Source organism: Juglans regia, chromosome 16 (genome assembly GCF_001411555.2).
Source record: "Juglans regia cultivar Chandler chromosome 16, Walnut 2.0, whole genome shotgun sequence".
In the NCBI taxonomy this organism is placed as follows: Eukaryota; Viridiplantae; Streptophyta; class Magnoliopsida; order Fagales; family Juglandaceae; genus Juglans; species Juglans regia.
Window position 1 is genome coordinate 1,066,563 of NC_049916.1, and position 27,540 is coordinate 1,094,102.

At 34.6% G+C, this 27,540-nt stretch overlaps 2 protein-coding genes across 3 annotated transcripts; one reads left to right on the top strand and one right to left on the bottom strand.

Moving 5' to 3' along the window:
* Window positions 1-6,254: 6,254 nt before the first annotated feature.
* On the bottom strand, window positions 6,255-7,121 carry LOC109014186. Its single transcript, XM_018996549.2, has 2 exons — window positions 6,962-7,121; window positions 6,255-6,802 (listed from the first exon to the last, which is right to left on the bottom strand). The coding sequence occupies exons 1-2, from the start codon at window positions 7,119-7,121 to the stop codon at window positions 6,255-6,257; spliced, it is 708 nt and encodes a 235-aa protein (XP_018852094.2).
* An 8,387-nt stretch (window positions 7,122-15,508) lies between these two features.
* On the top strand, window positions 15,509-24,989 carry LOC109014167 (dihydrofolate synthetase). Of its 2 annotated transcripts, none has more exons than XM_018996526.2 (10): window positions 15,509-15,874; window positions 16,289-16,386; window positions 16,542-16,692; window positions 17,114-17,176; window positions 21,747-21,908; window positions 22,152-22,343; window positions 22,500-22,599; window positions 23,601-23,732; window positions 24,042-24,173; window positions 24,407-24,498. In XM_018996526.2, exons 1-10 carry the CDS (start codon window positions 15,587-15,589, stop codon window positions 24,433-24,435), a joined length of 1,347 nt encoding a protein of 448 aa, XP_018852071.1. In that variant the 5' UTR covers window positions 15,509-15,586; the 3' UTR covers window positions 24,436-24,498. The 2 variants fall into 2 exon arrangements, with proteins under 2 accessions (XP_018852071.1, XP_018852070.2); XM_018996525.2 differs by lacking the exon at window positions 24,407-24,498 and adding an exon at window positions 24,499-24,989 and having other exon boundaries at window positions 15,511-15,874.
* Window positions 24,990-27,540: the final 2,551 nt, after the last annotated feature.

Below are 27,540 nucleotides of genomic sequence, written 5' to 3' on the forward strand. Positions count from 1 at the left end.
TATATTAGTAACTGGGACATGATATCAAATACACGTACAGGAATTTTCAAAATATTCCCCGAAGAGAAAACCGAAATGCTATGATCTATCATGCCTTGGGCACCGATTTAGTTATACTCGGATATTTTTAAATTTGACTCGGATTTTTTTTTAGAATTTAAATCTGAACTTCGACTCCAACTTGTGTCGGCTTCGAATTAATGGAGATACTCTTAAGCCTTGTTAATTTGGATTGAGAGAGCATCTCAATCCATTTCATTGCATCTTATTTAATTGTTACAATTTTCTTAAACTTTCATACAAAATACAATAAACAATTCAAAATTTTTAAATTTTAAAACAAAAATTTTATTTATATATATATAAATAAATATATTGTATATAGATATATACAATTTATTAAAGACTTAAAATTATATTCAAGTCTTGGATTGCCTTGACCTCCTTGGCCAATCTTTATATAGGAGACCAAGACAATACAATAATCATCTTTAAGTAATGTGGGACTTACTACTAAGTGGGACTTACTACTAAGTCCCACATTGCTTAAGGATGATTATTGTATTGCCTTAACCTCCTATATAAACGTTGGTCTAAGAGGCCAAATCAATCCAAAATCTAACTCTTAATGAGTTTAAGTTTTTTTTTATTTATAAATTTTAATTTATTATTTAAATTATATTATAATTTTGGTCTAAAAAAATATTTTTAGACCAAAATTTCTTTTTTTAAACACAATGAGCTAGGTGGGCTAGGCGGGGGGTGGGGCTGATGGAATTTTTTCCCCCGCCCCCGGGTGGGCGGGGGGCGGGGGAGAAACTCTCAACCCCCGCATGGTGCGGGGCGGGGTGCGGGGGAGGGTAACCCCCTGCCCAGCACCATGCAGGTATCACCCCTACTCAATGACGTCATTTAGTTACTTGACCAAAATTTTCCCTGCATTTCGGACCCGCTTGAGCGAAGTGATGTTGTTCATCTTAAAGTAGAACGACATTGTTTTGATGCATTTTTTTTTAAAAAAAAAATATTGAAGTTTGGAGCCCATGTGGGCTCCGACTCCAACTCCAACTTTAAATTTCACAAACTCCGACTCCATTGAAGTTAGAGCCTTGTTGGAATTCAACTGGAGTAAAAAAATTTGAAATTTTGCCTATCTCTACTTGTAGTGCTCAACGAATTTTCTTGGCGCATTTATAGCAGAGGCACATAATACAATTCTTCGTGGGACTCAATTAAGATTTTGCTCAGATAAGAGGACATATTCTTCTTATAGATCCTTTACCCCCAATTGTAAAAAGTTGACTCTTTGGTTGTTCAAGATGAAAAATAAAGAGAAGTCGGTGCCTCAATGATAGTACCTAATGTTGAAATAGCAGCCTTTCTAGGTAAAAGAACAAATGCTCTCAGGACTGATGCTCCAAGATTTGTCAATTCCAACCAACAACAATACAAAAGGGATCATCTAGTATGTTCTCATTGTGGACTCACTAACCACACAGTTGAGAAATGTTATAAACTGCATGATTTTCCTTTAGGTTATAGATCCAAAGAGAAGATTTTGATTGCAAATCAAGTGTTTGGCTAGCTTGCTAGTACACCTCTTGACAATAATTTGCCTATGACTTTTTCTTATGAACAATATCAGCAAATCTTGAACTTGCTAAACTCACAAATTAAAAATGAAGCTATTTCTTCTGATCACAAAACAACCACGATTTTGACTTCTGCCTCAGGTTTTCCTTACTCTATAAATTCCTTACATCATATAAATTCTCATTCAGTTTTTTCTTGTAATAATCTTTCAGTTCAAAACGTTTCTCTTTCTTGAATCATTAATACCTGAGTTACTGATCATATAGTACATTCTTTAGACATTTTTACTACTATTACTTCCACTCTTCACACTTCAGTAAAACTTTACAATGACACAATTATTTCTATTACTCAACTTGGTAATATTAAGTTGTCAAATCCTTTAATATTGACATATGTACTTTGTGTATCTTTCTTTCCTACAATTTACTATCTATCGGCAAACGTACATTTAATCAATGTGCATTTGTCTTTTTACCTAATGTATGTATTATTTAGAACCTTGTGGCCCTTGTGGCATGGAAGATGTTTGGGATGGGTAGAAGATGTGGATGATTATACATTCTGCAACAACCACTTGTTTGTGCACCATCAAAGCCATCCAAGAGTATTAATTACATTTATGCAAACATCGTAAATTTTCCAGGTTTGACCGTTGGCATTGTCGCCTAGGTCATTATTCTTTACCCAGAATGTCTCTTATTTCTCAAACATTTCCAGTAGTTTCATTTCCAAATACTCATACATTTCCTTGTACTGTTTATCTTATCACAAAACAGAAAAGATTACCCTTTTGTCATACTTCTAGTATTTTCAATGTATATTTTCAATTAGTCCATTGCGATGTTTGGGATCCTTTTAATATCCCAAATTTTAATGGTTTCAAATATTTAATAACTTTGGATCGTGATCATTTGAGATGCACATGGGTTTATTTGATGAAATCAAAAACTGATGTTAAGCATATTTTTACATGCTTTTACAATATGATAGATCATAGTTTAAAACTAGAATTCAGTCTATTAGAAGTGACAATGGTTATGATTTTTTTATGACCAATTTTCTCTCTTGAAAATGTATTCTTCTCCAAACTTCTTGTGTCAATACACCACAACAAAATACTGTAGCTGAAAGGAAACATCAACATCTTTTAAATATAGATAGGGCACTTAGGTTTCAATCCAATGTTCCACTACATTTTTGGGGTGATTTTGTGTTAATTGTAGAATACGTTATAAATAGGATACCTACCTCTTTATGGTAATAAGTCTCCTCATGATATCTTATATAATTCTATTCCATCATATGATCATCTAGAGTGTTTGGCTGTTTGTATTTTGCTTATACTCTTAATCAAAATATATCTAAAGTTGATGCTAGAGCTAATAAATGTATATTTCTTGATTATTCATTTGGCGCTAAAGGTTATAATTTTTTTTTTTTTAATCTTGAATCCAATATTGTTTTCATTTCTAGAGATGTTGTTTTCCATAAGTTTATTTTTTTCATGTTAGAAAAAGTCTTCCGCTATGCATTCTGAAATTAATATTGTTTTTCCTCTACCTATTCCTGAAATATCTGCAATAAATACACCTTCCAATTCACAAGTTAATGATTCATATTCAGTTTCAATTTCTTTAAATGATCCTAAATAATTTCCACCATTTCAAAAATCTACTAGAGTGCACAAAACTTCTTACTATTTACAATCATATTACTGTAATCTTGCTGCATCATCTGCCACCAATATTTCATCTACAAGTTCTACTCAGCCACAATAAGATAAAATACATACTCTTTCTAATGTTCTTTCTTATTCAAAGCTATCTACTCCTCATCATGCTTTCAGTTTAGCCGTAGCTTCCCAAACATAATAAAATTTTATCATCAAGCAATTAACATTTTTATTGACGAGATGCTCTAAGTGTTGAATTATCTTCCCTAGAAGAAAACCATACTTGGTCTCTTACTACTTTTCCACCAATCAAAATTCGCATAGGCTGCAAATGGGTTTACAAGATAAAATATAAAGCTGATGGTTCTTTAGAAAGGTATAAGGCTAGATTAGTTGGTAAGGGCTATACTCAGCTTTGAAACATTTTATCCTGTAGCCAAGATGGTTACTGTTAGATGTGTCCTTTCTTTGGATGCTATGCATGGATAATCATTATCCAAACTAGATGTCAACAATAATTTTTTAAATAGAGATCTAGAAGAAGAAGTTTACATGTTAGCACCTCTTGGTTATCTTGCAAAGGGCGACAACAAAGTTTGTAAGTTGCAAAAGACATTATATGGTTTGAAGCAAGCTTCACACCCATGGAATCTTAAGTTTCCTATAGCACTTCTTGCTCATGGTTTTATGTAGTCAAAATCTAATTATTCTTTATTTATAAGAAAGCAAGATTCTTCTTTCATAGCATTACTTGTATATGTTAATGACATTTTAATTGTAAGTAATGATGAATCATTTGTTACCGGTCTTAAAGAATTTCTGCATAGCCAGTTTAAATTGAAGGATTTGGGTGCTGTCAAATATTTTCTGGGGCTAGAAATAGCTAGATCTAAGAAAGATATTTGTTTGTGTCAAAGAAAATATGCATTGGAATTACTTTCAGATGCAGGACTACTTGCTGCTAAACCAGTAAATTTTTCCATGAATTATCATTCTAAACTCTCAAGAACTGATGGAGAGTTATTATCAGATATTACTTCATATAGGAGGCTAATAAGTCATTTGTTATATTTGACTCATACTAGACCTGACATTGCATTCTTCGTTCATTATCTTAGTTAGTTTTTGGTATCTCCCTGAGTTCCTCATATGCAAGCAGCACATCGCATTATGAGGGATATAAAAAAAGCTCCTGGTCAAGGAGTTTTTCTTTCAGTTGATTCTTCATTACACATTAAAGCCTTTTTCTGATTTTGATTGGGCAAGCTGTCCAGATTCAACACGATCAATTTCTGGTTATTGTGTGTTCATTGGTAATTCTATAATTTCATAGATGTCCAAAAAGCAACAAACAATTTCTTGATCTTCAGCTAAAGCATAGTATAGATCAATGGCTACTCTTGTATGCGAAGTTACTTGGGTTTTGTCTTTACTTAACATGTTATATCAGGATCATTCTCATGCAACCTTATTATTATGTGATAATCAAGCCGCCCTACATATTACTGCTAATTCAATGTTTCATGAGCATACTATGCATCATTGCATATAGATTTGAATTGTCATTTGATTTGAGAAAAGATTCAATCTGGTTTACTGCACACTTTACATGTATCTTCACAAAATAAAGTTGCTGACATTTTCATCAAGCCTTTATGCTCATTCTTGTTTAGTTCTTTACTTTCTCATATGGGTACATATGATGGAAAATGATAGTATGACTCCAAAATATGCATACTCATATATATTTTTTAATTTTTTCTTAATAGTTATGAAAGTGACTATTAATGAATTTTTATTTTATTTTTATTTTTTCTTAATAGTTAAGTATGTTTAAAAAATGCTTAAAAAAAAAAAAAAAAAACTCATTACATTTGATGTGCACCCTAACATTGTCCACATATGATATATATACTCCATCTTGAGGGGGATTATTAGAAGTACATCTCAGCACATACGTGCAGACACATGATAGATTAGCAAGATTGGTTTTTGAAGTCTACATATTAGTTTGTCTTTTATAAATAACAGAATTCATTTTCTTTGTAACTCAGATTGTATAAAATACATTTTATCGAATATACAAAGTTTTTTCTTTTTCAATCGTAACAAAATAAGCCTTATTCAGATAAGATGAGATGAGTTAAGATAAAAGTTGAAAGTTGAATAAAATATTATTATAAAATATTTTTTAAATATTATTTTTGTTTTGAGATTTGAAAAAGTTGAATTATTTATTTTATTTTGTTTTGAAATTTGAGAAAATTGTAATGATTAGATGAGATGTAAATAGTTGTGAAAACAAACGAGGCCTTAGAGCACTAGTAGTGGGTTCAACAAAGTTAAATTTTGGGCAAGGAATAGCTAAAGTGCAACAATGGGGTGCAAAATAAAGTGCAATAATGGACTTAACAAATAAACAGTGATTTTAGCCACATATTATATCATTAGTCAAATTTGTTAAGCCCAAAGTGCTGGCCAAATATTATTTTTGGACTAAAAAATTATCTTCCCACTGCCTACTTCTCTCCAGCGCATGAAAGAAAAACCCGCTGCCTACTTCTCGCCTCACTTGGCCACAGTTTATTTGCATTTTGCTAGGGCATATAACGTGGTGATATTGTTGTCCAGTGTGTTCTTTAGGTCCAAATATCCATGTCAACCTTGGGCCCCAACCTTCCCACCAATATGCCAATATCCAAACTTTCGACTTTGAATGCAGTCCTTAGTCCTGGAATAAAAACATTCTCCCTTCCAATTTTTCATTCACAATTTTATGAAGCAACGTTTACTTGATGTATTATCTTCAAATTTATGTTTGTTGGCTTCTTTAAGATCACAATAAAACAAAAATACAACAACTAACATTAATACAATAATAAATTTTAAAACAACCATAAACTTTAATATAAGAATAAAGTTTAATACAACCATAAACTTTAATACAACAATAAAGTTTAATACAACTATAAAGTATTATGCGGCACTATATTGTTGTCATAAGTGGTCGACAAGATCTGGTTGGAGTTACAATGGATTCTTCTATCCCTAAGAGCATGATGATGTTGAATGAACTCGCTAAATTTAGGTTTAGAGCCAGTTGACACTGGATCATATGTGCTTTCTGCCAACTATTCATATTCAAATTTTTCTTCTTCATTGTCATCCGTTCATCTTCAATGATCATATTATGTAAAATTACGCATGCCATCATAATATCATTGAGTGTTTCAATGTGAAAACATGGTGCAGGTCCACGAATTATAGCAAAACGTGCTTGAAGCACACCAAAAGCGCTCTCCACATCCTTCCTTGCGGACTTTTGGGCTGCAGCAAAATATTTTTTCTTGTTTCCTTGGGGAACTGAGATAGTTTTAACAAATGTTGTCCATTGCGGATAAATGCCATCAGCAAAATAGTATCCTATTACATAGTTGTGACCATTAATAGTGTAATTAACAGTCGGAGTATTTCCTTGAGCAAGGTTAGAAAATATAAATGATCTATCAAGCACATTTATATCACTATGAGATCCTGGTAATCCAAAAAAAGCATGCTAAATCCATAGATCGTAAGAAGCAACTGCTTTTAAAATAACTCTTGGTTCGTGGATATGACTAGAATACATATCATGCCAATCAGTTGAACAGTTCTTGCACTTCTAATGCATACAATCGATGTTCTCTAACATACCTATAAATCCATGTTTCTCACCAACTGCGAGCAATCTAACAATGTCATCATTGTTGGGTTTGCTTAAGTACTTTTCAGAGAAAATTGAAACAACAACTTTGACAAATACTTTTAGGCTTCTTAATGCGGTAGTCTCTTCAATCTTCAAATATTCACCCATAATCAGTCATGACATCATATGCAAGCATCCTCAGGGCAGCTGTTATTTTTTGAAGGGAAGAAAAACCAAGTCTTACAGAATTATCTCGTCTTTGGACAAAATAAGGTTCATGACTTTCTACTGCAGCTTGGATGAGAAGAAATAGAGAATGACTAATTCGAAACCTCATTCGAAAATATTTGTGAGAATAGATTGGAGGATCAACAAAATAGTCACAAAAAAGATTTTGGTGGACTTGCAAATGATCGCACTTTATGAACCTACATGATTTTTTAGAAGAACCACATGAGCTTGATCATTTTTCTTTCAAAACAAGTTGTCTCGCTATCTCAAATTCTTTATCAGGATTTGAATCGATAAGTGTCATTTTGTGAAAAGAACGATCCATTTAGAGAAAATGAAAAGAAAATGTTTAACAGAGACACTTGAGTTGAAGTGAATCAAATTGATGAGTAAATCTTATATTTTATGGTGGAAGAGATTAACCGTTGAAGAAATATAGCCATTAAAAAATATAACCGTTGAAAAAATATAACTGTTAAAAATATAGTCGTTGGAAAAATAAAATACAACCATAAACTTTAATAAACTTTAATACAACCATATATCATTTGAAAAAATATGACCCTTATAAAAAAAAAACCGTTAGAAAATTTTTTCCGTTGGAATAATATAAATGTTAGAAAATTAATGTGTAGTTTTTTAATAATGAATAAATATTCAAATTACAATTAGAATTAAAATAAATGAAAATTTCAAATCAATATTTTAATAGAATAGTGATAGATTTGTTGAGCCTGTAATTTGAAGTTGTTGAAAAGTGGCTAGCTAATTAAATTTGTAAAATTGAATTTTTTAGTCAAGTTTTTGTCAAAGTTTGTTGAGCCCACTATTAGTGCTCTTAGACTCGGAATCAACATCTTCTTTTAAGGATGAGGAGCTAGTAGTAGGGGTGTACATAAACCAACCGGATTGACTGCTGCCGACGGAGACCCACCGCCAAATTCAAGAACCAACTAAAATCGGCAGAGAACCGGTCAGTCGGCAGTAGCAAATTAACAAAACCGACGTTGGCCGGTTTGGTCTCTGGTTTAGTCTCTGTCTAAACCGATGAACCAACTGACATATGTATAGTTTATTTATTTATATATATATATATATCTTATACGGAACGACGCCGTTTCACATGAAAGGGAAAAATAAAACAAAACGACGTCGTTTTTGGGTAGGGTTAGGAGTTTGAATCTTCCCCCCCTTCATTCCTTCTTCGCAATTTACAGCCATTCTCATTTCTCAACTTCTCAATTCTCACTCATCTCCCAAACCCAGACTCCCTCTCCCTCTCGTGACTGGTGACGTCTCAGTCCTCTCCCTCTCCATCTCAGTGATTTGTTCTCATGCTTAGAGTCTCTCCTCTTTCGTCGCTGACCACCCACACGACCCACGACCCTCTCTCGTCGCCGACAACTCACATGCCCCACATCCCCACTATAGGTTTTATAATTTCCTTCATATTTTATCTTTATTGGGTTCCATTTCTTTGTTAGTTGTTAATTTCTCTGAGAAATTTTTTATGAGATATGGAAAATGCTGAAATGAGCTTATGCTGAGAAGAATTTCTCTATTTTTGCTCTTGCTTTTAGTTGATGTTTTTGCCCTTGCAGTGAATCTTTGTTTTTGCCTTGCTTACAGTAAATGAGCACTAGACGTAAGGAATTACACTTGCATTGCTTGTAGTGAATTTATCTGTTTTTGTTATACCCAAGTCTCTGTTTTTGCGTAAATTCTATGAAGCATTGTGTGTGATAATTAGTTTGCAACATTGAGGAAAGATGAGTAAACTAAACTTAGATTAGAGTTTTAGACTTGTGATGTTTGTCATGTTACAAATTAGCTGCCGTGTAATACTAATCACAGTTTTGTTTTATAATGTACGTGACAACGTGTAACATTTATGTTTTGTTTTATAAATTAGGGAAACCCAGTCTTTAAAACCCCCTAGTGCCCCTACTTGTTCTACTTGTCTATTCCCTAAGAAATGAAAAGGGAATGATCCATCGATTGTTTTGGACCATTTTACGAAGGTGAAGAGTTGTCCTATAGATGAGCTAAAGGCTAAATGTAATTATTGTGGCAAGACGTATATTTGACACTCAAAGAGAAACAGAACTTCAACAATGCAAAACCATTTGCCTTCATGTCTTAAAAATTCTCATAAATGTGGGCCTTTGGATAGGTACAAAAAAATATTGACAGGTGATGCAACACCTGAGGAGGAGGTTGGAGAGAGTGATGGTATATTAAGGAGTCTTGTAACCCACAAGAAAATGTTGTGAGGTTAGCGATTGCAGAGATGATAATTATCAATGAGTTGCCATTTAGAGTTGTTGAAGGATAGAGATTTAGGAAAATGTGTGGTCTCTTGAACCTCGGTTTAAAGTATCATGTCGTGTCACAGTTGCAAGAGATTGTATGAATGTGAAAAGGAGAAACCTAAAAAAGTGTTAAAAAATGGTGGCACGAGAATTTTGTTGATGACCGATACATGGAAATCAGTACAGAATTTGAATTATATGTGTCTAACTATACACTTCATTGATAAAGATTGGAAATTATAAAAAAAATAGTAACTTTTATTTAATCTCTAATCATTGAGGGGATACTATTGAGAGATATGTTGAGTCATGCTTGCTTGATTGAGGGATTGATAGAATATTTACTGTGAATATTGATAATGCAAGTTCAAATGATATTGCAATTTCAAATGATATTGCAATTTCATATTTGAAATAGTTTTTGGCTGAGAATTTGTTAGGGGTAAGTATATGCACATGAGATGTTGTGGTCATATATTGAATCTTATTATGAATGAGGGTTTGAATGAGTGCAATGATGCCATCACAATCGTTAGAAATGCAGTTAGATATGTGAGTTCATCCTCTGCAAGATTAGACAAGTTTAAGAGATGTGTAGAAAAAGAAAAAATTAATTATAAGAAAATGTTGTGTCTTGATGTACAGACATGATGGAACTCAACTTATATGATGTTGGAGGTGGCTGAGGAGTTTGAGAAGGTTTTTAGGCGGATGGAGAGTGAGGATTATAATTACCTCTCTTACTTTGATAATGACCCTGGGTCTGGGCACATGGGGCCTCCTAAAACTAGGGAGCGGGAGACAGTACGGATTTGTGTTAAGTTTTTTGGAATATTTTATGATGCCATTAATAGATTTTATGGGTCTTTATATGTGACAACCAACACCAATTTTCTGGAGATTTATGATCTCCAAAATGAGTTGATGGAGTTGAGCGAGAGTCCTAATAGTTGTTTAAGGAGTATGACCATAAACATGAGAATAAAATAAGATAAGTATTGAGGGTCATTAGACAGACTGAACTTGTTCATGTTAATTGCAGCTGTGCTTGATTCATGAAGCAAGTTAGAACTTCTTACTTTCCACTTGAGGAAAGTTCATGATGAGTTTCGTGCTGAGGAGTTGGTGTCGAGTGTGAAACATGTATTGAGAGATTTGTATGCAGAGTATATTGCGGAATTCGACTCCACCACGACTACCCAAGAACATAAACCTTTTTCGACATCTAGAACCATGAATGATGGTGATGGCAAGCATGAGACCAAATGGTTCTCTAAGTGGTATAAAGCATCATTCACCATGGGATCTACTATTGCCAAAATAGAAGTGGATCGATATTTATCAGATGGTTGTGAGATACTCTTCACATCATTTGACTTGTTAACTTGGTGGAAAATTAATGAGGCTAACTATCCTATAGTCGCGAGGATTGCATAAGACTTATTGACCATGCTTGTTTCCACAATTGCATCCGAGTCAGCATTTAATACGGGAGATCATATGCTTGATCATTTTCGGAGTTCATTGGTTCTGAGAAACGTTGAGACACTTATTTGTACTCAAAATTGGTTAAGGCATCCGACAACAACCATTTATATCTGAGAGATTATGGATAATGTGGAGAGCTTTATAGTAAAATTATGTAATATTTTCTTTATTTTCATTGTAATTTAATTTTAATATTTTTTATAATTCAAATTCACTAACATTTAATATTTTATTCTTATTATTAATATTTATTAATGTTTGTACATAGAGTTGGATACACAATCAAACGTGACAACTATTGAAGATTGAAGATTGAAGATTGAAGGCTTGAATTTGAAGTAGCAAATATGAAGATCATTCTCAATTTGTTGTCATTTATTTATGTTATAGTTTTTAGTTGCATTTTGCTATGCTTAAGACAATTTTTTTGTTTGTAATATGTATTATGTAATATTAAACATCTAGTGAAGTTATTTTTATTTTTTTTAATTATGTAATAAGTAGGAAATAATAATTAATATAGTTAGTTACTTAGGAATAGTAGACAATTATAAATGAAATTACTATTAAAATGAAATCAACTAAAAAAAAGTTAAAAAAGAACTTAGATATGAATTGAGAAAAAAAGCCTAAAACTAATGTTATACTGTGCTAATTAGGCAAGAACAAAGGCCCAAAAAAGGATCCAAGAAAAAGTCCAAATCGGTCAAACCGACCAGTAATTGGCCAGACTGATTCCGGCCAATTTCACACCTTAATATCGGTCGGTTTCTGCTGGTTTTCATCATAAAAATACCATCATTGGTCGGTTTCGATTTTTTCAGAAAACCGAATCGACCTATTCAGTTTTCAACCCTAGCTGGTAGTCCTTCTTGCTAAGCAAATAGGGTGGAGGAGTTGTGTTTGAGAGGGAGGAAGCGGAGCAAATAAGGTATGGGGGGAATAAGTGGGAGAGAGATGAGCCTAAATTTGTTAGATACTAAGAGCATTGGCATTGGTTTCATCAAAAGCCTAGACAAATGTAAAATATGATGAATTTTAGTAAAATTCAGCTGCATTGGATTCATCAAAGAGATGGATGGGAAGTTTTGAGCTACAGTAAATCTATAGGATCCTTCAAATTTGAAGAGTAACTGTTCATTTAGCAAATGTGTTTTTTATTCTATTTTAATCCCAACGGCCTTATTTTTTTTCCTCTCTCTCTCTCTCTTTTTTTCCTCCCTGTGTCTTTTCCCTCCCCCTTTCTCTCATTTTCGCAGTGCCATTTTCGTTTTCGCAATGAACCCTTTCTCTCTTTCTCTCCCTCGTTTTTGCAGTGAATCGTTTATGTCTTTCTCTAGTTTGCACAATGCCCTCATTCTCCCATTCTCTTGTTTTCGCAGTACCTCTCTTAGATTCTTCACGTATAAACAAAACAGAGCAAACTGGTTTCTTTCCTTTCAGGTTTGCGCGAGCTTCTTCTCCTTTCATGTACTGTTTGTCTCTTTTCTTTTCTCTTGCAACCCTAGTTTCAAGAAGAAATGGAACTGGTCAGTCCCGATGGGGGCTTTTGCTTAGTGGGAATCATCTAGGAATTTCATCTATTACATTTTACTGACTCTGATTTTTTTTTTAGTTGATTTTCTAAGGAGCACTCAGTGTTGCGGATTGTCAACCACTAGGAAAAGTGTATTGTGTTTTTTCTTTTTGTTGGTATATTACTAGATTTGCATCCCCAGTGTTATATTTTTTTGGCTATTTTTTCTTTTTGGTATTGTTGGTATATTTCACGATTACAAATCCCCTGTGTGTTGGTTTGTTGGTATATTATGTGTTTCATAAAAAATCGTTTCTATTAAAAAGAAAACATTATAACAACATTACTGGATTTGTTACTTTAATTAGTGTTTTTCGTGAATAATGAGAGGGAACAATTTACTCATGGAGGAAAGCTCATTTTGATGCATAACATGATTCCTGAACTTGTTTTGGTACAAACGCTACTAAAACCTGGATATGACAATTTCTTATTAAGCAATTTTCCATTGACCGTTGGTACAAGACAAAAGGGCGGATAAGCCTTCTTCTATACCTCACAGGGATTTCTAATCTCTAAAACAACCTTTCCAATTGGCTTGCAAGCTCAATAACACTTCATTCACTTTTTCTTTACTTTCCTTGCTCTGTCTTTGTAGAGAAATATGAAAATAATCCATTTACCTGATGAGTAATGCTACCTATATAGATGTTACGCACTTAGGTGTTGGCATGACGGTTTTGTTTTGTGAGAGAGACTATTCACTAACGCTTCCATATGCGTAGTTTTCCTTGCATTTTCGTAGCACTCCAATTGCCTGAAATCTATTTTTTTCGCAGTCAAAACACAACCCCCACTAAATAAACAAAAATCCACCTCAAGAGAACCACAAACAGTCTAAAGATTCAACTTTACCACCAAGTGCACCCAAACAACCAAACTTCAGTGAAATTGTAAAACACTTTTCATGAAACAAGCTTTAATTTGCAGAGCCTCCAAAATGGAATTTCAAAAACACTTTAAGAAATAAGATTTCGACAAGATCAGTAAAATTTTAATGTAAAAAAAGAAAACAAAGAATATAAGAGAAAGAATCCTTATTTTCTAAGAATCCACCTCATGGTGTTAGAGTGAAATAAAGCCACTTTTTTCCAACCACTAAAAAGAAAATGGGTTTTGCACGAAATGATAAACCAACTTGGCAAAAATGCTTCATTTAGAAGAAAAGGAGAATGGCCCAGATGATAAAAATGAAAATAAATCAAGTTGAAAATATAAATGAAAAGAAATCGTGGGAATCTTCAATCTCTTTCAACTCTCTCAGAGCTAATTGAATTCTATTTTATCATGTGGAACAGTTTTTACTATTGCTTTTTACTTTGTGGTAATGAAGATTGTATTGCTGCCTTGATATCTGCATATTGTATTCTGTTTTATCATGTGAATTTGGATGAAGAAATTGTTAAAATACATCCTGATTACTGCTAATTGTTTGCTGAATTTGTTTAGGTACTGTTAATTGTAATGATGTGTAAATGAATGAGCTGTGTAATTGTACTGCTAACTGTATTGCTAATAGTTTAATCTAAATGAACTTTGGGAAAGCAACCTGCAGCATGGTTTGATATTTTTTTAAAATGTACTGCCTTGAATCTATTTTCTTGTGCTGCCTGGTATCTATTTTATTGTGCTGCCTTGTCTCTATTTTCTTATGGTGTCTCGTCTAACAAGTTAAACATTACAATTCTTAAAGGATGGACACTCCATCTGAAGATGATTCCTTCTTCACCACTCTTTTACAAAGTGGAGGAGAAGGCTGTAATGACACTCCAACATATGAGCAATATTCTAATGTTTTGGTCCAAACAACTCTCATTTACAGTGAAAAGAGGCCTCCGGAAAAAAAGTTCAAAGATGTGCATCTTTTACCATAGAGGAGGATAATTTACTTGTCTCCGGTTGACTCAACATTAGTATTGATGCCATACAGGGTATTGATAAAAAATCCACTCAAATATGAAAGAAAATTTATGAGTTTTATCATGAGTATAAAAAACCAAATACTGGTAACTGTTTGATAGGGTCATTGATCAATCGTTGGTCCATGATCCAGAAATGCACAAACAAGTTTTGTGCATTTCTAGTGCAAGTAGAATCATTGCACCCAAGTGGTGCGACTGAGCAAGATAAAGTATGTACCATTTTCTTTTAATAATGTATTTATTTATCTAAAATTTCTTTTCTGACAATATTCCTTCACTTTTTCAAATTGAAAAAGCAAAAATAATGTACAAAGAGATAGAAAAATCTAAATTCACACTAGAGGAACTTTTTGTGGGCTGATTGTAAATGCTTATTTTTTATTTTGTGTAATAGCGATTAGTTGAGTTAGATTAATATGAATATTATGTGGCAGCAAGTTCAAAGAGTTACATTAATCTGGCTCAATTGGGTTGTAGATGCTCAATATTTCAATATGAGGATTGATTAGCAGATGTCGTGTAGTTTAATTCCAAATTATGATTTAATTAATTAATTTTTTAAACTGGAAATTTGAATTAAATTTTTTAAGCATCAAATTAAATTATTACTTAACATATTGTTAATGTAAGTGCAAGATATGAAAGAAAAAATTAAAAATATTTTTTTTAAAAAAATAATATTATATTATTATTTTGATGAATTCAATGATTAATCTAATATGAGATTATGAATATGAAAGTTTTACATTTATAAAAAATATGTACATTTTATTAAATTTTAAAAATAAATTTAATAAATCCAATACTAATATTTTAATCCAAAATTAGTTTAGCCTGTATATATACATAAGCCAATAGATGAATTTCAGCCCATTTAACTAAATTTTAAGTACCTATTTATTTTAACAAAAGTCCAAATTCCAATGCCACTGCTCGAGTCTTAATAGTTAGATTCGGATAAAAGTGTAATGGATAGTTTTTGCCTTAAAAAAAAAACGAAAACAAAAACAAAGCAAAACACAGAAAAGTGGCTTTGTTCTGGACTCGGGCGGACTCCATCCTCTACTTACCCGGGAAAAAAAAAAACAATTTCAGAAACTGAAAATGAAAATTATGGGGCTTCTCAGCCGCCACGCCAACTTCCACCCTCCACAACCCCTAGTTCCATCTATCCGTGACGGAGCCCTCAGACAAGTGGGGTCCAAACGATGCTTCTCTACGCAGTCGGAGGATCCTGAGCTGAATGACTTCATGGAGTACATGGATTCTTTGAAGAACTACGAGAAATTGGGGGTCCCCAGAGGCTCGGGTACAGACTCGGAGGACGGGTTCGATCTGGGTCGGATGAGACGGCTCATGGAGCGGCTTGGCAATCCTCAGTCTAAGTTCATGGTTCGGATACTTTCCCATCGATTTTAAGCTGTTTTCGGTTTCAGAGGCAAGGAGGAAAGCGAATACGGAAAATTGCGAACAGTTTTTATTTTTGGGTTTTAAAGCTGTTTTGGTTCCCAAATACTGCTCATTATCTTTTACTTGCTTCAATCCCAAAAAATAAGATCAATTTAAAGAACGTAAAAAATAGTGTTCAAAGCTTTTGTTTTGTTTTCTTGTTGTTGTTCTTCTTCTTTTTTCCCGGTTGCGGAGGTTCTGTAATCATCTAACTGGTCAATCGTTTCTGTCGTGAAGTGTATCCGTATTCAAGCACTCGTCTGCTAAATTTTATAATTTTTTCCCTTACTTATTTATTCATTTTGTTGATGAATTCGAGTCTAAAGTCTTAAGTAACTAGCGCAACAGCTATTTTAGGCTGTTCACATTGCTGGGACAAAAGGAAAAGGATCAACTGCAGCATTTCTTTCCAATATTTTACGGGCAGAAGGATATTCTGTTGGTTGTTATAGCAGGTATGGGCTTGTTGTAATATTGGTTATCTGCTTGATGTTTCTCGGAAATGAATCAAGGGATTTAGGTGGTCTGCAGCTGCTTGTAGTTCTAATTTTTACCTATCTCTACTTTTCGACTGTATTGTTCTAACAGCAGGTTTCATTTGCTGAAGCAGCCCACATATTCAGACTATCAGGGAACGCATATCATTGGGAGGATTTAGTGCACCAGTGTCAGCAAAGACATTAAATTGTCTTTTTCTTCAGTTTAAAAAGACTCTGGACCAGGCAATGGAGCGGGAAAATGGGCGTATTAGTCATTTTGAGGTACCACTTGTGCACGATAATGTTTTTAAACAATTTTAATAGATGCACAGTGGAATTTAGTTCTAGGAAGAAAAATTGATTCATAGCTGATCTTAAGGTTCTATATACAGTAATTATTTGATGGAGTTCACATGCACTATGAAAGCTTCAATCTAGTATAGCAGTTGTTTACATGTCCTGATTGTTTCTTTTGTTTTAAAGTGTTTACCGTAAATTCTGTCATTGGTTGAAGTCTCATTTCAAGATTGGTTTTTCCATCTTCTTGAAGTTGAATTGAAGGCTGGATGGGATGTACTCAGTTTTTTTGTGTAGCCAAATTTGTTTCTGCTAATGGCTGGACATTCTGTCATGACAAATCTATGTTCGTGGATTTGACTGGTTATATTCATAGTTTTTGCACTCACTAGTGTATATTGTTCAGGTTCTCACTGCAATGGCATTCACCTTATTTGCTCAAGAGAGAGTTGACTTTGCGGTTATTGAGGTAATTCATTTATTCCATTTGACATCTTTATCCAACAGTTTTACTTTAGCACTTTCACTTTGCTATTCCTTTGTGAACCAACCATTTCTCTTCTCAAGTGTTATGTTCATAGAAAGATCTCATAAAACTAAAGTTCACAAACTAATGTAGTTAGATGCGATACGTTAGATCTTCTTTATAGTTAAAAGAGTTTTATAATATGATATACCGCATCAAACAACATCATTTTGTGCTCTTTACTATTAGGCCTTACGACATCAGTTTCTCTTATCTATTATGTTAAATCACCACCAGTGCTAAAAGCTTAAGTTGATAAGAATAAGTGAATTTAATTGTTCAATTTATACTTTAGTACTTCTCCTTACATGTGAGTCAAATGCCCTTTAATAAGTAGGCCTAACTCAATACATGGAATATTTAATTTAAATAGAGGATTAAGGTTGCGTTTGGGTAGTGAGGTATTCTCAGGTATTTTGTGAATAATAGTGAAAAAATAATGATAGAATATTGAATAGTAGTGAAAAGTAATAATAAAATAATGAATAGTAGTGAGGTATTCTCATAATACCTATTCTGAGAATACCTCACTACCCAAACTAGGCTTATTATGGGTGGTCGTACTTGCCTTCTAAAGGACGTACTTGCCTTCTAAACAAGCATCCGGTGGTGTTCTCATTATATTTGATAAAAGGGTGGTGGAAAGGTTAGAGGAATGTGTGGGCAAATATGCTATGGCTTGCTCCTTTGAGAATGTGGAAGATGGATTCCAATGGGCTTTTGCAGGAGTATATGGCCCCAATATTGATGTGGAAAGAAGGTCATTATGGGAAGAATTGGCGGGACTTCTTAGTTGGTGGGAGCTACCAAGTTGTATAGGAGGGGACTACAATGTCTCTCGTTTTCCGATTGAGAGATCAAGTAGGACCCACATCACACTAGCTATAAGGGATTTTCCTGATTTCATCACAGAACAGGCGCTCATGGATATTCCATTAACGATGGGCACATACACTTGGTCTAACACTTGTGAACTCCCATTTTGGCCGAAAACTGATAGATTTTTGCTAACTCTAGATTGGGAGTTGCATTTTCCGGATGTCACTCAGCGAAGGCTACCTAGGGTATGCTTAGATCACTTCCCCATACTCCTAGACTGTGGGGGCATCTAAGGAGGAAAAATGTATTTTAAATTCAAAAATAGGTGGCTTAAATCTAATGGTTTTGTAGATAGGGTTCGAAAATGGTGCTCTTCCTATGATTTCCAAGGCTCTCCAAGTTTCATAATGGCAAGAAAGCTAAAAAAAAGAAAGCTAAAAGCGTTGAAACATGATTTGAAGCAATGGAATGAACAAGTATTCGTCAATGTGCTTCTAAAACGTTGTTCCCTTCTAGGGGAGCTACAAGGTCTAGAGAGCAAGGTGAATGCTAGAACTCTCTCTGAACCCAATAAAACTTGCAAGTGACATTGAACTTGAAAGAGTAATATTGATGGAAGAGATCTCTTGGAGACAGAAATCAAGGGCACTCTGGCTCAAGGAGGGATATAAGTGCACAAAGTTTTTCCATAGGGTGGCAAATTTGCGTTGGAGGAACAACGCTATTGATACGTTGATGATAGATGGAGCAGTTTCTTCAAATCAGTCAATCATCAAGAACCATATCGCACAGTATTATGAACATCTCCTAGCCAAACAACATCCTTGGAGACCGACAATAGATGGACCGACTTTTTCAGCCTTAGATCATCATAGTGCAAAGTGGCTTGAGAGGCCCTTTGAAGAAGACGAAGTAAGTAAAGTCGTCTGAGGTATGGCTAGCGGCAAGGCCCTAGGCCTTGATGGATTCACAATGGGCTTTTTCCAAACTTGTTGGGAAGTGATAAAGGGCGACCTTATGCAGGTATTTCAAGATTTCCATAATAATGCTAGATTTGAAAAAAGCTTGAATGCTACGTTTTTAGTACTCATTCCCAAAAAGGTGGGCTCAATGGATGTTCGAGATTACCGTCCCATTAGCCTTGTAAATGGGGTCTACAAGATTCTCTCTAAGGTGCTAGCGAACCAATTGAGTAAGGTGATGGACAAGCTATTCTCGAAGCCGCAAAACGCATTTGTTAAAGGTAGACAAATTCTAGATTTGGTTTTAATTGCTAATGAAGTGTTGGATGGATGACTCAAATCTCGAGAATGGGGGTTACTATGAAAACTAGATATGGAAAAAGCCTATGATCATGTAACTTGGAAGTTCCTGCTTTATCTACTTGAAAGATATGGTTTTGGAGAGAAATGGCTGAATTGGGTAGAATTCTGCATCTCAACTCTCTGCTTTTCTGTCTTGATGAATGGTTCACCAGTGGGTTTTTTCGACTCATCTCGTGGCTTGAGACAGGGGGATCCGCTCTCTCCATTACTCTTTGTATTTGTCATGGAAACTCTTAGTAAAATGATTGCAGGCCTTGTGGAGGGTGGTTTTCTTTATGGCTTCTCGGTGGAGAATGGTAATTATGGCTCTATCGTTATTTCTCACTTGTTGTTTGCGGATGATACTCTAATTTTCTGTGGACCTAATACCGAGAAAATCCCATCTTTGAGATCTCTATTTCTCTATTTTGAAGCTATCTCAAGTTTGAGAGTTAGGGCAGGTTTGGGGGGTGAGATGAGAATTTTGTGTTTTGTTTTAGTGTTTAAAATATTATGTTTTAGTATTATTATTGTTTTGGGATTTGAAAAAGTTGAATTGTTTATTATATTTTATATGGGGATTTGAAAAAGGTGTAATGATGAGATGAGATGAGATGAGAATTTTGTGTCTCATCCCACCCCCCAAACCTGCCCTTAACCTATCAAAGTTTGAAATTGTATCGGTGGGGACTATTCCCGATGTGGCGACTCTAGCCTCTCTCTTGGGATGTAAGGTATCTTCTCTACCCCTGAAGTATCTTGATTTACCATTGGACGCTTCCTTTAAATCAGAGCAAATTTGGAATGTAGTGATTGAGAAGGTGGAACGCAGACTAGCATCTTGGGAGATGTATTTTTCTAAAGGTGGTAGGCTCACTTTGATTAAAAGTATTCTATCCAACTTACACACTTATTTTTTGTCCTTGCTCCCATTACCAGCAAAGGTGGCAAACCATCTTGAGAAGCTACAATGTGACTTTTTGTGGAATGGTTTGGGGGAAGAGTTCAAGTTCCATTTGGTTAATTGGTCAATGGTTTGTACTCCAACTTCAGGGAGTGGACTAGGAATTCGTAACTTGATGAAGTTCAACCAAGCGCTATTGGCTAAATGGTTGTGGTGGTATCAACATGAAAGGGGGGCCCTGTGGAAGTCTATTATTGATGTGCAGGTTGGGGAGACATGGGGAGGTTGGTGTTCGAATGAGGTACGTGGTCCATATGGGGTGGGTTTGTGGAAATACATTAGGAAGGGTTGGGAGATGTTTAGGAGACATACACATTTTGTAGCGGGTGATGGCTCTCATGTCAGATTTTGGTATGACAACTGGTGTGGTGAACGAAGCCTCAAAGATACTTTTCTTGCCATATTTGAGCTCGCACGAGAGGAGGATGCAACAATAACGGACCTCTTGGTGTTTTTTGGTGACTCCCTTCAATGGAATGTTGATTTCATTAGGGCAATCCAAGACTGAGAGTTGGAGATGATCACAGAGTTCTATGCGGCACTATATTCTCTACGTATGATAGAGGGCACCATGGATAGGATGATTTGGAGTCAATCTAAGAAAGGCAAGTTCACTGTCAGATCTTTTCACAAAGTTTTAACGAGCCCAGGCATACACATTTCCATGGAAGAGCATTTGGGAGACAAAAGTTCCTTTAAAAGCTGCTTTTTTTTTTTTTTTTTTTCTGGGCAGCAGCATTGGGTAGAATTCTCACCACAGATAACTTGAGGAAACGTCGGATGATGGTGTTGGATTGGTGTTGTATGTGTAAGAAAGATGAGGAATCAGTAGATCATTTGTTTCTACATTGTGAGGAACATGTGGGACTACTACTTCTCAGGACTCGGTTTATCATGGGTCATGCCTTTTAGTTTGGTGGATTTTCTAGCTAGTTGGAGAGGTCTCCGTGGTAATTCACAAGTCGCAACAATCTGAAAAATGGTTCCTATCTGCTTGTGTTGTTGTATATGGCAGGAACAAAATGATAGAAGTTTCGAAAACCGTGAGAAGACAATGGAGCTGAAAGTTTTTTTCTTAAAAACATTGTTCTCATGGGTGGGGGCCATTGTATTTAATGAACTAAATGTCCATGACTTTTTACTATCAGATGTAAACTCTAGTTAGATATTTCTACTTATAAAAAATAAAAAAAAAACTCTAGTTAGATATTTCTCATGTATACTCCCTGTATACTTGGGTTCTGCCTACTCTTATGAACAAAATACCTTGATTACCGTTAAAAAAAAAAAAAAAAAAAAGGATTTGTTCCTTCGTATGTGAAACTTGAGCCGCATACCTTTCTTGTGCATTGAATTATATTCATACTGATGGTTTTTTTTCATTGAATTATATTAATACTTGTACAATTTATTCTCTGTGTAACAGGCGGGGTTGGGGGGTGCACGGGATGCAACAAATGTTATTTCTAGTTCTGGACTCGCTGCATCAGTCATAACATCAATAGGTGAGGAACATTTGGATGCACTTGGAGGTTCTTTGGAAAGCATTGCCATCGCAAAGTCAGGAATCATTAAACATGGCTGCCCAGTTAGGTTGTTCTGCCTATGCAATTCTTATGCAGACTAATGGGATTGTATAGTACATTTTGATTATATTCAATCTGTGCATATAGTCCATGCTACACTTGCAAGAACTTGGACTGAATTTTACAATGCATCCCACCTCGTTGATATTGTTTTGCAATGCAATGCCTGAATTGGATTCAGTCGATATTGTTATTCATGTAGAACTTAAGAATTATCCTGACTCTAATTAAATTAAAACTTTCAGTTGGTGCTGGGTGGGCCATTTCCTCCACATATTGATCGCATTCTTCGTGATAAAGCATTGTCAATGTCTTCTCCTGTAGTATCAGCATCTGATGGTGGAAATAGAAGTACCATAAAAGGTCTTAGCATGCTCAATGGTAGACCTTGCCAATCTTGTGATCTACTAATACAAGTTGAGAGGGACTTTAAGCTGGTATGCACTTGGAGCATGATTTTTCTTCTTCAAGTATAATTACTCATGCCGTAATATCAAGGCTTTTCCCTCCTTTAGGGTGGTAATTATGCATAGTTGAGATTATTTCCCATTTGAAACTGTTGGAGAACTTGTAATTGTTGTTAATTCGTGCAGTTCATTGAGTTATTAGATGTGAAACTGTGCATGCTTGGAAATCACCAACTTAAAAATGCAGCAACTGCCACTTGTGCAGCACTCTGTCTTCGCAATCTTGGTGAGGAACTTTATGCATCATAGATTATTGTACTATTAGGCCTTGCGCCCCAAGGGACTTCAATTTTTTAAGAGTTACAAGGTTTATTTGTGTGGTTTGGTTCAAATTTAGGAGGATAGTTCATAAATGATTACATTCATTCTTTATATTATGACCAAAACCTCCAATTCAGCATCCATTACCATAAACGGTGCCATGTCTAAGGATAACTAGTATATCTCTATATCTTCACTAGTAGGGGTGTAAATGAGTCAAGTTCGAGCAAGTAATGGATGGTCAGATTTTGTTCATTTAATTTTTATTTAAACATGAGTCGAGCTCAAGTTTACATATATCTACAAATTTTGACAAAGCGACTTAGTTTTAATAAATATCTTTGTATAGTTTATATATACACACATTATAATGTTAATAAGTATTTAAACATGTATCTTATTATGAACATGATTTCTATTATCTTTATAAATACTTCAAATATTTTCATTGTGAAGTTAAAAATAAACTAGAAAAAGTAATAAATACGAAGTTAAATGATTTTATTTGAGCATATACAAGTTTACTCGAGATTTACAGGAGTTGTATTGTTTAATAATTTATCTTAATTTTGTGATCACAAATTACTCATTTATAAACAAGTCGAGCAGAGTTGAGCATGGTTAGGCCGATCTCGAGCGGCTTATTAAGTATCTTTGTTTATTTACAGCTCTACACACGAGGATACTGATAGTCTTAGTTGTAGTTTTCATGCTAGCCGTATGGGACTTACTTTCCTATTGATATTATCCCTATACCCTCCTTCTATAGAACATTACTTGCTCTCTCTCTCTCTTTCTCTCAATTCAGAATTTCTTATTTGGAACCAAGACACTGTTATTTTGAGCCAAACATGAAATATAATAGAATGATTAAAAAAATTAGAGCAGCTGGTTCGGAAAAAATTGGTTGACATATTTTGGCAATCTTTCATTGATTCCTTGTTGATACTTTTGTGGATACTTCAGGGTGGAAAATTTCAGATGGATCTATTAGGGTTGGTTTGGAGAATACGTTCTTACTTGGAAGAAGTCAATTTCTCACATCAAGAGAAACTGAGGCATTGGGCCTACATGGAGCAACAGTATTGCTGGATGGAGGTCCGATTCTCATATTCACCTTATTACTAATTCCACTATTGTGAAGGACTTGATCTGATGTTTTTACTTTTTTGTCCGACTTTTAATAATTATGTAGGTGGTTCATTTTTGGCATGTTGTTATTGGCCTGATTACATTGTTCTTGATGATAATTCTTGCCGCTTGTTTATTTTTACTATACTGTTGTATTTGCTTTTGAATGGATTGCAAAATGCCGAGGGCATTGTAGGTGGACATTTCTAGAGAAGTGATATTGGTTTTACTGCTAGCACTAGGTGACAAAAGCCTGATTGTTTGGATGCTTTGCAGCCCACACCAAAGAATCTGCTAACGCATTGGTGAACACTATTCGAATGACATTTCCGGAGGCATCATTGGCTCTTCTTGTTGCAATGGCAAGTGACAAAGACCATATAGGTTTTGCAAGAGAGTTTCTTTCAGGTATTCTCCCTTCTTGTATTTTACTTATGACTAATAAGAACATTAGGTTACGTTTGGATGTTGAGATGAGTTGAGTTGTGAATAGTAATATTTTGTGAAAAAAAAAAGTTGAATTGTAGACATGTTTTGGGTTGGATGACAAATTCCAGATTTGAAACGAGTTAGGGTAATCCTGGGAAAAGGCTTAACTTTTTATGCAAGCCTCTCTTACCATTGGTTCTATTTGAATCAAGGATTGACCCGAAATGTTTGTTGGTCGTAAGCAAACACAAATAAGCTTGTGGGGACTCGGGAGAGACCTAACTGAGACGTAATTGCATTTCAGCTGGGGGAAGATTCCGTGCTGTCTTTTTGACAGAAGCTGACATTGCTGGAGGCCGATCACGAACAACGCCAGCTTCTTTATTAAGAGATTGTTGGATCCAAGCTTCGAAAGAATTGGGCGTTCGTATTGTTCATAATAGAGCTGCAGAATCTGAAGAAGATTTCGAAGATCAATTTGATTCTTCTGCAAGCAAAGCGGAATGTGGAACCATATTAGCTGCAGAAAGTTCCTTAAATGTTTCAATGAAGATTGCAAATCAGATTCTCAGAGAAAGATCAGGGAATGGGCGGAGTGTTATTGTAGTCACTGGATCTCTGCATATCGTTTCAATGGTACTAGCTGCTCTCAATAGTTAAGGCAGATGTTTTTCTTTATTTGTTTGTAATTCATGATGTTAGCATATATGATAATCGATATCAAGCTCTACCCCTACCCTCCCACAGTAACTATATATATATATATATATTATCTCCAAACATGAGATTCTGTACTGTCAAGCTCCTCATTTCTGTTTGATTTTATTGCGATTTCATCTAAATAGCTTGTGCTAATAAAAAGCTTAATTAAGGTCCCCAGATGTTCGAGACATTCCTGCAGCCTTGTTGAGCCTTAGAGCGTAAACTGCAACCAACTCACCTATCTCAACGGCCACCATCGCCATTAACCCGCAGACTGCAGAGTCTAAGCCACAGCTTAATTCAATTTTTTTTTATTGTATAATTAGAGTTATTCTACTCTCAAGTCAGTGTGTAGGTACACCATCCATGTAATTTAAATGATAAGATTTGTCTATACATATTTATCTTAGCCCCCACCCCCCTTAATTTTTTGAAAATTCAAAATACTCCCAAGATTTTATTCATAATTCTATAGATTTTAGCCACCCAAAGAAATTTATAATCTCCATATACTCTAAAATTTTCTAAAATTTCAATGTACGTACTTAGAAATGCCTCAATAATTTTTTTTTTCTCTAGTCCCAAAATTGTGTATAATTTATATATATTATCTATTTTCATGAATGTGGTCTCACTAAAATTAAATTAAAACTAAGTTTATGAGAAATAATAAACTTATTAATATGGATTCTAAAGTTTTTTGTTATACGATATTAAGCTTCTTAATATGGAATCCAAAGTAAAAATATAAGAAAAAACATTTAAGATAGATGATCTATATAAAAAATAGTTGAGAGGTTTTATCCTCTAGACTTCAATGAGCAAGAAAATATTTATTTAAGGTCTCAATTATAACATTATATGTTTATGCGACATGAAAATATCTAGATTTTACATTAAACTGGATAATAAACTAACTTACATACTAGAATAAAATATGGCATTCTGAAATATCACTTGGTAGTTTTTATGAAGAAAATAAGTTATAAATATTTCATTACAAAAGTAGTGATGGATGAATATTATTCCATGTAATATTATTGTCAGAAATCTTGAACATATATTAAATTGTGTGTTTAGAATCTTACTTCTATGTAGTAAATTATCAAAATTTAATGTTATATATAGTTATGTTTTATGATATTTTAATATCTTCTTATTTTACATAAATGTGTTACATAGTGAAAAGTAGATCCTCCTTAAAAAAATTGTTAGTTCCGCCGCATGACTTGATAATAAAATTTTCCATATATATATATATATATATAATCGATATTGGCATTCAAGGCACGAATATCCTCTCTCAAGTTCCTCTTGAGTAGAGGTTTCTCTTCCCGTCTCAGTATTGGGTTTAATCTGGCAATTTTATCTGCAAGCTTCCTTTCTAGTGTTTGAGTAGTGAGCATTGGTGCAAGATGGAGGAAGATTTAGAGAAACTTTATAAGAGACTATCTCTTGCTGAACAAGAACACGAGGAAATTCAAGTGGAGCCACATACATTGGAAGATGCTGTAATCAAAGGAGGAAAATGTTTGATCATCAAATTGTTAACCAATCATCAATACAATTATACAACAAGGAACCCTTCAAGGAAATGATGAAGAAAAATCTAGCGCCACTAAAGACAATCAAATTTAGAGATCTGGGATCAATTTTAATGCTCATAGAATTTGAAGATATCCGAGACAAGGATCGGGTGAAACATGATGGTCCTTCGTCTTTTGATAAACACTTGGTAATGGTAAAAGAAGCAACAAGTCCACCATATTCGGTTAACTGATATTATGGGTTCGCATTTATGATTTATCACTCATAGCCAAAAACGAATACATAGGAAATCTAATTAGAAAAGACATTTGTAGGGTGGAAGAAATTGACCTCGAGAAAGGGGAGATGGCTTGGGGTGAATTCATGAGAGTCAGGGTATGCCTAGACGTATCAAAACCTCTTCTACGAGAAAAGAAGATTAACATAGACTCAACTAACTCTGTTTGGGTTCAATTTATGTATGAATGGCTTCCGAACTTCTGTTAATGTGAGCAATGACAGACTGAGAAGGACATCTATGAAACAGAAGAATTTCCATATGGGCATTGGATGCGCGCTGGAACTAATAGAGGAATGGGATGGGAAAGATGATAACAAAAAAGAGATGTTGATGTTTAATACTGTCGATGGTAGCTTCGACGAACATTAACGAAAGGAAAGCAACAATTTCGATAGAGATCAAGGGGGCATTTGCCAACTGCTCTGAAATAGCGAAAATCTTGAGTGGATTAGAACACGAGATTTGCAACAAATTTGGAAAGATGCTAAAGACAAATACAGGAATATTGGCTGCAGATATTCATATGAATGTAGATGGAAGCACAAAATCAAGACTAAATAATAAGGAGATGGAGGTTCGAAAAAGGCGCAATGAAGATAAGGATTAGATTCTGGAGGAGGAAGATGAGTCGATGATAAAATCTTATGAGGGGGACACATTATCAGACATGGGCCCAATAGCCAATTTAATCCAAACCAATGTTTTTGTGGGGGGTCGACAGTGGAAAAGAATGTTGAAGACCTGTATCCCAAAAGCCCATGAAGAAACCCATTACCAGTCTATCAACAACAGGAAGAAAAGAGACGCTTTAGCAAT

Excerpts from the sequence above, each read along its gene's own strand:
- LOC109014186 (XM_018996549.2), bottom strand. The coding sequence starts at position 7,121 with ATGGGTGAATATTTGAAGATTGAAGAGACTACCGCATTAAGAAGCCTA. Across the intron at positions 6,803-6,961 it reads TGAGAAACATGGATTTATAG|GATCTCATAGTGATATAAAT; the intron begins GTATGTTAGAGA and ends TTGGATTACCAG.
- LOC109014167 (XM_018996525.2), top strand. The coding sequence starts at position 15,587 with ATGAAAATTATGGGGCTTCTCAGCCGCCACGCCAACTTCCACCCTCCA. Across the intron at positions 22,344-22,499 it reads TTGAGAGGGACTTTAAGCTG|TTCATTGAGTTATTAGATGT; the intron begins GTATGCACTTGG and ends TAATTCGTGCAG. Across the intron at positions 24,174-24,498 it reads TGCAAGAGAGTTTCTTTCAG|CTGGGGGAAGATTCCGTGCT; the intron begins GTATTCTCCCTT and ends ATTGCATTTCAG.